This window comes from Centruroides sculpturatus, unplaced genomic scaffold (assembly GCF_000671375.1).
Source record: "Centruroides sculpturatus isolate CEXI.00-Female unplaced genomic scaffold, Cexi_2.0 scaffold289, whole genome shotgun sequence".
In the NCBI taxonomy this organism is placed as follows: Eukaryota; Metazoa; Arthropoda; class Arachnida; order Scorpiones; family Buthidae; genus Centruroides; species Centruroides sculpturatus.
The window spans coordinates 495,564-510,540 of NW_019384529.1; the positions used below are offsets into that span (position 1 = coordinate 495,564).

Sequence of the window (14,977 nt, forward strand, 5' to 3'; positions counted from 1 at the left end):
TACTGCTCTTTCGGTTTTAAAATTATATTTGAATATTTGTTTTGTGTTCTTAATGGCTTTGATAAAAGTTTCAACCTAAAATTTTATGCATTCTATTCTATATCAGATTCTTTCCGTTTTATTTTTCGGTAAATCTCTGTATTCGCCTGATGACGACGACTATAAGTTTGTCGAAAGTGTTTGCGATAAAAAACATACATGTAACGCCAACCTCAGTGTCTTCTCCATTTTATTTTATTATACAGTATTTTGGCGTGATAGTCATCCTATTGATCACAGATAAATATCTTTATTAAAATTTTCTTAAATGATTCATATTAATATAAATTAAACAATGCTTTCTTCTTCATCACTAAGCACTATTAATTGAGGACATTTTCTTTTTGGCAAGATATTATTATCCTCTGAGCATTTTTCTGTATTATCTTCAGATCCATGCTCTACCTTTTGCAAAAAATGTGCTATTTTAGATTGCTTGCTTTTAGTTAAAAGATCTTTATAAATTTCCTTATATGGTGCTAAGTACTTATGAAGAATAAAGCAAGTAGAGAATAAGGGAAAAACATCTGGCAACACCAAAATCAGAAATGTTGCGATCTGGCAACACTGAAACAAGTTTCAAGGAGGACCACATGTATCGACAGAAGGCAGGAAAAGAAAATTCACGTACTTAAGTACTAATAGTTCATGAAAATAATAATTTTCGTGAACTATTAGTACTTAAGTATGTGAAAATTTATTACATTTCATGTTGTACAAAGGCTTTACTCAATTCTCTAACCATGTTAGAGTGAATCTGTATTATACGGGGTTACCAGTACTATCATATTTTTATTCTTTTATAAAAAGTTGATTAATCTGATTTAGTAAAATTATAATACAAAACATAATTATATTCATTTATTGCAAGGCAATTGATATTCCATGTTACCTCTTTAGTTTGCTTATTAGTGTCATGGTAACAGCAGCATTTATCAGCACCAAAACAGAACAAATTTTATTTCCATTTATTCTATAATGCATAAGTTTCACTTTCTTTTGACACTTGTTCTGCATATAACTGAAATTATTTAGGACACAACAAAGCAATTTTGAAAACTTCTGTTTCCTCGTATTTTTCATTTAGTATCTGTTTTTTTTTTTACTGTTTTGTAATCAGAAACAAAGATGATTGCACAATATATTCACAAGTCATAGCAATAGTCAAAAGATTTCATGGTGGAAAATTTGGAATTTACATTCTCATAAAAATTAAAACATTTTTCATGTTTTCAAAGGCCATATTCATGATTGACCAGATATGATGCTGATTGATTCATTGGTCATGCCTGATGTATCTTATTTGATTTATTCATTAAATTTGATTATATATATATATAAGTAAGCACTTTGATGATCTTTGTCTTTATTTTATTCAAAAGTAAATTCCACTTATTTAAAAACAAGAATTGTTTTTAAATTAATCATCTTTACAGATAGAATTATTCTTTACTTATATCTCAATATACCTCTACAGATGAAGTTTTTCAAATTATTTAAGTTCATGTAAAATCATTTACTAAAGTCTTTAATTGAATAAAATGTTTATCATGTTGTAAATAGTGCATAATAAAAATCATATAGAACAGATTCAAATAAAAAGTTGAGATATGTTTTTGATAATTTAGTATATTTAATAATTTCTAATTAACAATAATTATACTTATAACAAATATAATTAAGATATTTCATAACATAAACTTCTGAATGTAATTTGCCTAACTGTACTAAATTATTTTTCATTTAGGAGTTATATAGTGGATTTTTAGAAACAATTAACAGCGACAATAGTCTTGGTGCAAAGGTAAATATTATTTATTCTTTTATATTTAAAAAAAATTAATTTTACAGTCAAGCCTTAGTTTTTTAAGGCTAGAGATGATTGGTCCCAAGAAACAAAAATTTTTTTATATTAGTTTTTAGGTAAATATATATATATATAGAGGTTCTATATATATATTTAAAAAATAAACCAATTTATAAATGAAAAAAAAACAATAAAAATATGAAAAAATTATTTCATTCTGTATAGTCTGATATATTACAAAAATGACTCATGTTAATATAAGAATTGATAAAAATTTAATCAGATAAGCTACATAAGTAATAACAAAGTTTCTTCAGGAATATTCTATATTATTTTAATACATTTAAATTATTTAGAACTATTAAATGTTGATCAAAGAAAATATTAATTTAAAATTTTATATAGTTGATGTTGATTATAATTGAATTTATTGATACAGGTATGTACTGCTGAATGATATTTGGCTTATATCATTGGCAGAATGCATATATGACAGAGATTCTATAAGATTATAATGGAGCTGAAAAATTTGTACATTTTCTACTTGGCTATGCTTAGATACATAAATACTTACTGTTATGTTACATGTAACCTATATAAATAACCTTACCATATAAATTTGTCTAAGTACACTTTAAAGACAGTTCTATACATTTGGTATTTTCCAAATGCTGAGCAAACATTTTGCCTATACCAAGTTTTGTAAACAATTTACTTGTGATTTTGTTTGACAAATATTCAGTATTCATCATTTCCCACTCCTTGTCAGTATAGTGTACTGAATGAAAGGAACAAATCTCAGACAAATATTCATAATTCCTGGGAAGGGTGCATGCAATGTCATCAGTGTTGGTGGGTTTTTGAGTGCGCTAGTCAATAATGAACTCTAACACTTTGGATATGATTTGTGTCAATTTTTGTGTGTATCTTTACTTCAGTTTTTCTAAAAATTTTGACATATATTTATTACTACGTTCTTTATTACTAATTGGTTGCATGGAATCTAATCTTGGCCTGATGTCTCGGACACCTCCTTCCTCCCCTCTTTCAAAGTCATCCATATAGTCTGTTGGAAAACGACAAGATCTCCTAGTGAACCGGCTCTAAAATTCCAATGACTAATTGTTTTTTCCTCTATTGGCCTCATCTACTAATGTACCTCAAAATTTATTTTTCTTTTTGGAGGAGAGATTTGACGGCATTTTGACTAAACTCAAGGATTTGGCTACTAAATTTGATTGGCTGGCAAATTTACATAAAGACTTTGAACATTGTCTCATTAATGTGGAGAAGAAGGTGGAAGAACTGTCTAACTCAAATGTGTTTTCTACTACTCAGACTTCTTATTTTTTATCTCTTGGATTGATCAGATAATGAGTGTCAGCAAAGTAATATTGTTATCGCTGGATTGGAGGGTAATTCATCGGAAATTCTGTCTTTGGTTTTTGACATTCTGTCATCTGTGTAAAGACCCAATGGTGACTCTATTTTAGTGAAAGCTCTTAAAATAGTTTCAAAAAATAATTTGATAGTCACTGAACTTGATGATGTTTTCAATAAAAAAACTGATTTACCAAAATGAACACATCATTTGAATGAGGGATAAATGTTCTAGGGTAAGGTATTTGACGATTTACTTTGGAGATTGAGAATTCAGAAAAAGAACCTTCCTTTTTATCGAGAAGCTAAGGTGACAGGTAAATCTGTGTTCATGAGAACTGATTGCTTAACAATTGATGGAGATAATTTTATGTTTGACTTATTGAATGGCAAGTTGATGAAGATTGAACCTTTTTTATTACCAGGGAAGTTGGTGGCTTGTCAAATGGACAAAAACTAAAAACTTTGCCTGTTATCCCTTGTTCAGAAGATTTTTTTACATTAAAGGTTTTATCTTGGAATGGTCAAGGTGTATTATACACTAATTTTGTTGATATGAGTTTTGTTGATTTTGTCTTTTCATATCATATTATTGGTATAACCAAAACATGGATGATATCTTTGATGAAAACCCTTCTTTCAATGTTAGATTCTCAGTTTTATTTTACTGAATCTTTCATTCACAAATCCGAGGGAGTGGAAGACTATCTGGTGGTTTGTTCTTAATAGTTTCTTGAAAGCTTGGTAAGTTGGAAATTTGTCATCTTTCCAATAATTTTGTTATTGCTAAACTTACATTTGATAAACTTTTGTTTAATGATTGTTCTAAACTTCTAATTGTCTTGGTATATATTTCTATAAATAAACATGATTCATTGATTATCTTAATAGATTGATTCTTGATTTTAAGGAAGATGATGACATTTTGATTCTCGGTGATTCTAATGCTAGAATTGATTCCGAAATAGATACATTATATACAGGTCCTAATTTAAATTTTTATAATCATAGAGAGTCTAAAGATGTGATCTTTAACTACAGGGGAAGGAACTTTTTGAATTTAGTTAAATCTTTTGGTTTGATTCTTTTAAATGGTCAATTTGTTATCGATTTACCTGCTAATTTTATGTTTATTTCCTCCATGTGCATCAGTTATTGATAGCTACAAACTTGGAATTAGTTGATAATATAGTGGACTTTAAGGTTTTGAATAAATTTGATTATGACCATCTCCCAGTTTTTATTGCTTTCTGGTTTGAATCTCTTTCTCTTAGTAAGGAATCGACTATTGAAATTTGTCATTATGTGTGGAAGCCTTCATGTGTAGACAAGTATTTGTATAATGTTACCAAGAGATATGCAGATTTTAAAAGCAGATTCTTTTTGGTTCTTTCTTCTTTTATTCGTCCTTTGTTGACATGATTTTTGAATCCATAGTTCAAAGTGGTATGTATGTCAAATATGATTGTTCAAGAAACTTTGTGAAGTATTGGTTGACATTGATTGTTTATGATTGAAAAGAGAGAAAAATCATGCTCTGCGATCATTTAGGCAATCAAGATCTAAGCAACAATTTATTACTTATTCTAACTTAAATAAAAATTTTAAATCCCTCTGTAAGGCCAAAAAGAAATTGTTTTGGAATAAGATTAACTTTCAGATATTGCAAATTAAAAACTCTGCTGAATTTTGGAAAGATTGTTAATAAATTTAGATCTAACAAACTTGCATATAATAACATTCCTATTTGTGATTGGTCGGATTATTTGAAAATCTATTTCTCTGGATCATCTTTGGCTGTACTGTCCATTTGTACTGATGACAATATGGATCCATTACTTGACGAAAATTTTTCTTTTGATGAATTACAATTTGTAGTGCATTCTTTAAAAAATAATAAAGCCCCTGGCTTAGATGCTAATAAGGCTGAGATGATTAAATTTCTCCCGATTAATGTTATAAACAATTCGTTACTTTTATTTTATAATTTTAAAACTAATTATTCTTTTCCTACTATTTGGAAGAATATTTTCTTAAAAATGATATACAAGAAGAGTAACCATTCTGATCCTCTGAATTATTGTCCAATATCGCTAATCAGAGTAATTAGGAAAATTTTTTTTATGTTATTGGTTAATCATTTGAGACTTTGGTTGAGTGGTCTCATGTTATTTTTTTTAGTCAGGGTGCTTCTGTAGCGATTAGAGGTGTTGGATACAGTTTATTCCTTTTTCTTGGAATTATGCGATTAGTTTTAATTAAGAAATGTGATAAATTATATGTTGGATTCATTGATTTGTCAAGGGTTTGATACAATAGATCATGATATTTTATGGTTGAAGCTTTCTTAGATAGGTATTTCTTCTTTTATTAATCTTATAAGACAAATTGAAGTTAATCATGTTTTAGAAGCTGTAATTGCTAATAAAGGTCTTCCACAAGGTGAACAACTTAACCCTTTTTGTTTAACTTATTTGTTAATGATCTCCTAGACTTTTTTCAGTCATAATACTATGGGTATATCTATATCACTGGAGGTAGAACTGAACTGTGTTTTGTTTGCCGATGATATTGTAATATTTTCATGTTCACCTACAGGCCTTCAGAGGAAACTTAACCTTCTACAGGATTATTGTAAGTCTAATAAACTTAATTAATGAGGCTAAATCCAAAGTAATGGTTTTTGGAGAGGGGGCAGATTGGGAAAAGCTGATAAATTTTATTTTATCTAACTCTGAGTTAGAAGTCATCTCGTCTTATAAATATTTGGGTATCTATTTTACTCCAAAGGATTCTTTTTCTTTTCACCTAGATAAATTGTTTTTGAAATATAAATTTCATCTTGCTAATTTAATAAAGCTCATGGTTAGAATGAAGCAGTCTTCTATTAAGTCATACTTTTGATTGATTCCTTGATACGCTCAAGTTTGAGATTTATGTTTCTATTTGGGGACCATCTCTTGTCAATAAACTATAGAAGATGCAACTGAGATTTATCAGGTTGATATTTCATATTAATTGTTCGGTGCCTGGAACTGTTTAAAGATTTGAATTGGGTTGACCGCCAATGGCTATACCAGACATGGGCAAATGTGGCTCTTTTTGAGTTACATGCGGCTCTTGCTGAAAGTGTTAATTTCTGCTTTTTATTATTATTTTTACAATTTTATTTCCACACTTTTGTGAAAGTATGTTTATTAAAAAATTCAATATTTGTTTTATATTATATTTATATTACATAGTAAAATTGTGGTACAGAACTGTGGTACAGAATAAAAAAAGTACAGAACTGCGGCTCTCATGCAATTTGCAAAACCGACATTTTGACTCCCATTGAAATTTTTCTTGCCCACCCCTGGGCTATACATTTAGCATTGACCATTTTTAATACTGGTTTAAAATTTTAGTGTTACCAGAATTTGATCTTAGAAAGTTGGTCTATAATAAATTGAAACTAATAGGTAGTAATTCTTTGGTTGTAACTTGGCCTTCTTTAATTGAATGTTTTTTTTCTGATTTAGGTTATTCAATTGCTTACTATGCTCAATTTCCTGATAAAAAACTCTTTTTAGCTGAACTTTTCAAGTCATTAAAAAGATAAATATTGGGCCCAAGATATTCTTTATATTGAGCAAAAGTGTAATTTTTTTTTAAACTTCTCTATCATTCCCAAGGATATCTCAATATTATCTGTTATCAAACTTAAATTACAAAATTAAATCTTTAATAATACAATTATGACTTAATGACTATACTATTGTATTAAATGGGCATAGAATAAATATATCAGCTTACTCTAATTGCCCACTAAGTAATAGATTTTTTGAAAATGCTAAGAATCATCTATTTGTATATTGTGAATTTACTGAACACTTAAAGGATACTTTTTTGACAATTGACTTTAATATGTTTTGTTTATACAATGATAATTTATATGTTCTGTAATGTTATATAAAATTTATAAATTTTTCTGTTATTCATTGAACATGTTAACATAGCCCTACTAATTTAAGTTATTTTACTTATAATCTTTTACAATTATGTGTAACAATGTTTGTATTTAATAATGTTGCTACGAATTTTGTAACCCCTTTGTAAAGGCAAAAGCCACAACAAATAAATGATTGATTGATTGATATTCATAATTCCCACAATGAAGTGGTGTTCTTCAAATAATCATTTCAAATAATCATGTGTGTGTATATATGTGCTTACCATACAAAAAACAGTTTGGCAAATATTGTGGTGAAAGGCAATTATTTGGTGATCAGCAAATACCAAGTGTGTGGAGCCATCTTAGGATGATCACTTAATGATGTATTTCTCAGAATATATTTCCATTGTTAAGCAGTGCATACCTGTATTAGATTAGAGAAGTTGTTTATTAAAATTGGATTATTATTATAACATCTTATAATAATTCTTCAGTTTAACAAAAGAAACAGTTTCAATAAACATTTAGATTCTTTATTGTACAAATGAGTTAGTTATCTAAAAAATAATTTTCTTAGTATTGCAAACAGTTAAGTAAAATCTTGTTTGAATTCTATACTATTTCAAAATGTCACGATTTGCTGATGGCTTATGAATTAACATTATAGTATATTCATGACCCAGCAAAAATGAGAGACAAATACAATGGCTGAAATGAAGATTATTTACATAAAGTTTGATAGCTATCAAAGCATAATAATCATGTTGTAACTACAGAAAGTCTAATGAATGAATTAAAAAACTGAATACTGTACAATAATTGAATTCATGATAATAATGGAAAACTTGTACAAAGTAATAAAATATTGCACAAATGAACATGACCACAATGAAAAATTATATAAATTAGATGATTACTTCATAAAGACTAGTTTACATGATACAACTACTGCCGACATTTTGTTATTCAAAATAAGAATATATGCAGATTTGTGTTGTTTGAACAAACTCTTTGACTTGTTGGCAACCTGATTCAATGAGTTGCAATCATCAAGCCAATGAACAACAAGATCAAAATCACATGTTAAAAATGCAATCTCATCACTCTTGAGAGAAATGAATGCTTTTGTGCATGCTCAGAATGATTTACAAATCACATTGCAATGCATTGTATAAACATCTGAATTGCTGACAAATCTCATCTGCATGTTTTTGATTGCAACAAAATGTCTGTAATAGTTGTGTTATGTATAACTATCATAACTATAACATACTATGTACCTTAAGGTAACTAATCTATTGCAAGAAAATTATAAAAAGATCTCATTTTCTTCAACAAATATTCCATTATCAGTATAATCCAACAGAATCAAAATTTGTTGAATATATTTCATTTTCAATACTCAGCTACATTTAAAATATTTTATCATATTAAAATCATGTTTATTCTGCATTAAATATGTAAGAATAAAATAACCATATTTTTATTATGTATTTGCTATACATATAATTGGGCTGCAATTTGAAAAAATTGTAGACCTATAAATTTTCACTGTTGTCCATCTTTCTGTCTGTCTTTCCTTAATCTTGAGAACAGTGTTAGGTAAATGAAATTTAAGATCAGATATGGAAAGTGTAGGGGCAGGAGGTCCCGATTAACTATATATGAACTTCTTATATATCTATATATATGACTTCTTATATATCTATATATATGAACTTCTTATGCAAATCCAAAAGTCATGTTATTTCAATTAAAAAAGTTTCCTCTGAAAGGAGTTAGATAGATGATCTGCATGACTCCATTGCTAATGGAAAAGTATGATGTACAGGGAAAGACACTAAATACAGTAGATCCCCCCTATAACACGGTAGATACATTCTGTGTTATATGAATTCCTGTGTCACTTAAATATATGAGCCAATCACAGCCCGGCACAAATGCAGTTTAGCGGCTACGGCTGTTTGAAAGGTTTTCTTCCACAAAATTAACCAATTCTAGACTAATTTGACTCAACATTTTCAAAACACATATAATTTTTTGGGAATAATCCACATAAACTATGCTATAAACAAAAAATTGTAGGATTACTTATCGAGTGTGCACTGTTTGACGATGCCATTGCTTAAGCTTGTTTTCATCGCGGAGCGCTCATTGAACAGTGGGTGCGTATTTCCTGATAAGTTATTTTTCTGTGAAAAATTCGCTGAACTGTGGAGACATCATTAATATAAATATAATTTTTATGGCTGTTAAATAATAAATGGTTTTTAGTAGGTCTGCTGCTCATTTAAACTCAACGGTTTGTGCAATATCCGCTATTGGTCCAGATTTGACCAATCCTGTCGTGACATGAGTCGGCGATGACATTTTACCGTGTTATATGAACCTGTGTTATAGCGGGGTCTACTGTACTAATTTGAGGGGAGATCATATATTTTAAATTAATTTCATTAATTTATATATTTAATTTTTGCAGATAATGGATCAGTTTGAAGAACTTTTAACTGTAGAGCCTCCTAATAAAGATTTGCATGGGCAAATAGTGGTAAATATTATTTTCACTTGTCCTGAGAGCATTTTAGTGTTAAACTAAATTAAAATTTAAATAAATTTATTACAAAAATGATAGTTTGACTTTTTAAATACAATGCATTTGTCAATAACACTGGACAACAAAAAAAAATGTTTTTGGATGTTTCCTTTATTTCATGAGTGAAATCTTACTAATTTTGGGGTGAGAAAATTGAATATGACAAAGAAAAATTTTTATTAGCTGTAGTTTTTGTGGTATACAATAGGTGATTTTAACAGCATAAGAGAAAACAATACATTTTAATTACATATGCTAACAACATTGAAAGTGCTTTTGAATTTTTTTAAAATTACACTAACATTCTAAGAGTTCTAAATTAATAGAAGAATACCTAGCAGGTGGTTCGGTGTAAAGCGAATCATGTAGTGACTTCATGAGATCGTTTTCCTTTGGCTTGCCTCTTGTGAGTTCTGGTGCATCCCTACACACAGACCAACAGTAATCCGCAAGCATTGCTTCATTCCAATGGTCCTGATATCTTTGTTCCAATACAGAAATATCCTGGTGGAATCTTTCCCCATGTTCATCACTGACAGCTCCACAACTAGGAGGGAAAAAATCTAGGTGGGAATGGAGAAAATGGATTTTGAGGGACATGTTGCATCCAAGTTAATGATATTTTTCCAGAAGTATTGTCACCAACTGAGAGTAATTATCGTTTCTTTTGTTGCCTAAGAATCCATGAATAACTCCCTTTAAGGCTTCCCAAGCTTCTTTTTCTTTTCCGTCCAAAACTTTGTCAAACGTGGGATCCTTTACAAGTTTTCGAATTTGTGGCCCAACAAAAATACCTTACTTAACCTTTGCATTACTCAATCTAGGAAATTTGTCTCTTAAGTACTTAAATGCCTTTTGTCAAAGGTATGAACCTTTGACAAAAGTTTTCATTAAACCCAGCTTGATATGAAGGGGTGGAAGAAGAACATCTTTTGGGTCCACAAGAGGCTTGGCAACGATATTTTTCTTAGTAGAGTCAAGATTTCTTGCAGGCCAGTCCACTTGAATGTAAATGTGATTTCCTATCCCTACTGTCCCACATACATAAAAAGCAACATTATTTAGTGTACCCCAGTATGCATTCCTAAGAGTACAGCGATGACTTTTAGATCACATATTTTCCACTTGTGCTCAGCATAATTGATTGAGTCAAGGAGGGCTGTCATGTTTGCATAAATATATATTCTATAATAGAGTGGAGTTTTATTATATGCTGATCTGAGGAGTTTTACAGAAAAAACACCAACAAAAATTTGAAATAATTGAAGATGCACTATTTTGTAATGAAACATTTTTTTTATAAATTTTACTATAAAACCTTTCTCATATATTTTGTATTATTTAGATTACGTCAATCATTTTAAATTATAATTTAAAATGAATAAAAGTTTTAAATCTTTTGCGGACCATATTTTAGCTCTTGCAGACCACTGGTTGGAAACCACTGCTCCAAAGCAAGAGCTAATTGGTCATTTTTATAGTGATTTTTGAATTCAGCAGATGAAAATACATAAGAATATGCTAATTTTGAGCATGAAACAAAATCATTGTTGTCCAGTGTAATGAGAAATTTTTCAAAATCTTTTAAATATTTTTATTCTTTAAAAGTTTCTTCAAGCAGTTATTATTAAAATAATTATATCTGTTAAATATTAAGAATAAAACACTCACTTAATTCAGAAATTAAATTAATAACTTAAAGTTTTTAGTTATTAATTTAAAAATTATAACATTTATAATAAAATAAACAGTTTAAAAGATATGAAAGTAAAAGGATGAGTTTTTGAGTATAGTGATTCCTTATACTTTGAATTTAATCATTTCCAGGAGGCCATTTGAACTCTGACTTGTTTAAAGTTCAAATTGATTTTTCCCATCAGAAATAATGGAAAGTGAATTAGTCCATTCCCAGATTCTAAAGAATAGCCATTTTGATAAACTTAAAACAGAAAATACACATAATTTAAGCTAAAAATAATACATTTAACTACCCTAATAAATTAAAACATGAAAACAAATAAAATACACAAATACTGTATAGTAAAATGAAAATTACATTTACTGGTCATACACTGTTGACATCAGCATCTTAATTATGGCTGTCAGATTTACCACACATATCACTTTCATGCTTTGTGATAAGTTCTTTTTTTACTTCAATCATCAATATTACAATCTTTGTCTTAGACTGTTGCTTCTACGCACTTCTGGGATTCATGGTTAATAAGTAAAGGTTACATTGGGTTGAACAGAAAGTTTTTGTGTAAATTTAACAGCTATGGTTACTTAACATATATATGAGATTTGTGGGTTAATTAGATTTATTACTAAAATATTATAACAAAATATTTTATTTCTTGATAAAATTTTAATGGAAAGGATGTATATTTTTCGTTTCTGAGGAAGGGAGGAAATGAACTTCCTTTCTGGACTGAGTAGAGCTACTCACTGTTCTGTGCAGATGAGTCAGCCATCCCTATAAAAAAGGGTAGCTTTCACACCTTTTCGCGCAGTTCGTTTGAAGCAGAACCTGTTATCTGAACTGGCCACGGAAGTGGCTATCTCTGTAATAAGATTGCCATATATAACTAAGGACTATCTCCCATAATATTTGAAGTGCCATATTTACAACAGGAAGTGATAAAAGATTTATTCTCCTGATCCACATTTCCAATAGAAGACTATGACTATGAATACTTCTATGATATTTGATAAGGTAGTATGACATTAGAATCCATGTAAACTCTCTCTCTCTCTTGCGAGTTAGGAGCTTTCTCATTTTGTACTCTTATTATTTTTTGTTTATTTGATTTGTTTTATTAAATGTTTTTGTTATCTCTTAATATGGACTCATCTTTGACTAAAAACCGAGCCTATGTCCACTCCACTTACTCACGATCCTCCCATTTAAAATTTTTCTAAAAAGAGAAATAAGTGTGCCTAACACTATATCTAGGCTGATATCAGGAAAACAACTTTTGTGGGTTTCTTACGAAATTCTGTTCTTTATTCTAAGTCTTAGGAAGCCATCCTTTGATGTTGCGATTCAATCTAAAAGATTGCGTGCTGATTAAGTGACCTAGAGTTTCAAGAGTGATATTTGAACTCTATGTCCTTGGCTCCTCACATATATGTATGATTTAATTATAACAGTTGTGAAATTTAACACATTCCAAGATGAAAATTTTTCAAATTAGGCATTTGAACTCCAATGCATTTGAAGTATGAATTCAAATATGTACATTTGAAAGTAGGTATATTTGAATTACTACTGTATGAAGTTTTTAATATTCACACATCTTTAAATCTCGATTTTAATTATATAATTACATTCATGAATTTTATTTACTGTCACTATGAAAAAATGGTGTATCTATATTCCAAAAATTATTTATTTTTACATAAAAGTCTTGCATACAGGTGATAAATTTGTAAATTTGATATGATGTCAATACATAAGTACATAGTATTTCCCAAAAGAAATACAGAAATTGTTTATAAAAGCTTATAGCCAAAGCATCAGGGACAAGTGTGTAGTGTATTTATTACATGGTGCATCATTTTGCACATGCTGTACTACTAAATGTAAACTATAATTACATAGCATTCCTATGTGGTCAAATCACTTTCAACTTAAGTAGGGCCAGCTGCAAACTTCTGTAATTAGATATGTTCTGGGGATTGAATGCATTCTTTTTTAAACTTGATATGCAGATGATTGCAAGAACATGAAACATTACCAGTTTCTTATTGTTACTTTTAGTTTTCTTTAAATAAAACTAAAATTTCTCAGCATGAGTGTGTGGATTTGCTTATTTACATAAACTGTTGGCTCACAACAAATAAAGTAGTAAGGCATAAGGTTTATAGTTACGGTAGCTGCAGTAGTCAGTGGAAACATGTTCAGATTTTGCTACAGACTAATCAGTGAAATAACTAATGGCTAGCCTGTAGCAAAATCTAAATATGTTTCTACTGACTATTGAAACTACTGTAAACCTCATGTCTTGCTACTAATTTATTATTATTCTATTTTAATATTTATTTTAATCATTAGTACATTTTACTACATTGTAAGCAAATATTACATGAAAGAAAATAGTAAAAAATTATTCTCTATCATTGCTTATTTTTATATTCACTTTTTAATTATATTTTTATTTCTTTTAGAATGAGCAGAGTAATTATCGTTTCTTTTGTTGCCTAAGAATCCATGAATAACTCCCTTTAAGGCTTCCCAAGCTTCTTTTTCTTTTCCGTCCAAAACTTTGTCAAACGTGGGATCCTTTACAAGTTTTCGAATTTGTGGCCCAACAAAAATACCTTACTTAACCTTTGCATTACTCAATCTAGGAAATTTGTCTCTTAAGTACTTAAATGCCTTTTGTCAAAGGTATGAACCTTTGACAAAAGTTTTCATTAAACCCAGCTTGATATGAAGGGGTGGAAGAAGAACATCTTTTGGGTCCACAAGAGGCTTGGCAACGATATTTTTCTTAGTAGAGTCAAGATTTCTTGCAGGCCAGTCCACTTGAATGTAAATGTGATTTCCTATCCCTACTGTCCCACATACATAAAAAGCAACATTATTTAGTGTACCCCAGTATGCATTCCTAAGAGTACAGCGATGACTTTTAGATCACATATTTTCCACTTGTGCTCAGCATAATTGATTGAGTCAAGGAGGGCTGTCATGTTTGCATAAATATATATTCTATAATAGAGTGGAGTTTTATTATATGCTGATCTGAGGAGTTTTACAGAAAAAACACCAACAAAAATTTGAAATAATTGAAGATGCACTATTTTGTAATGAAACATTTTTTTTATAAATTTTACTATAAAACCTTTCTCATATATTTTGTATTATTTAGATTACGTCAATCATTTTAAATTATAATTTAAAATGAATAAAAGTTTTAAATCTTTTGCGGACCATATTTTAGCTCTTGCAGACCACTGGTTGGAAACCACTGCTCCAAAGCAAGAGCTAATTGGTCATTTTTATAGTGATTTTTGAATTCAGCAGATGAAAATACATAAGAATATGCTAATTTTGAGCATGAAACAAAATCATTGTTGTCCAGTGTAATGAGAAATTTTTCAAAATCTTTTAAATATTTTTATTCTTTAAAAGTTTCTTCAAGCAGTTATTATTAAAATAATTATATCTGTTAAATATTAAGAATAAAACACTCACTTAATTCAGAAATTAAATTAATAA

General features: G+C 29.1%; 1 protein-coding gene across 1 annotated transcript in view; it reads left to right on the forward strand.

The window, feature by feature from the left end:
* LOC111622991 (nucleoporin NUP188 homolog) overlaps positions 1 to 14,977 on the forward strand; it is a 139,325-nt gene that overhangs the window by 24,595 nt on the left and 99,753 nt on the right. Inside the window, exons 9-10 of the mRNA XM_023365470.1 lie at positions 1,787 to 1,843; positions 9,640 to 9,708. Coding sequence (XP_023221238.1) covers positions 1,787 to 1,843; positions 9,640 to 9,708 — 126 coding nt within the window. The remainder of the gene's footprint in view (positions 1 to 1,786; positions 1,844 to 9,639; positions 9,709 to 14,977) is intronic.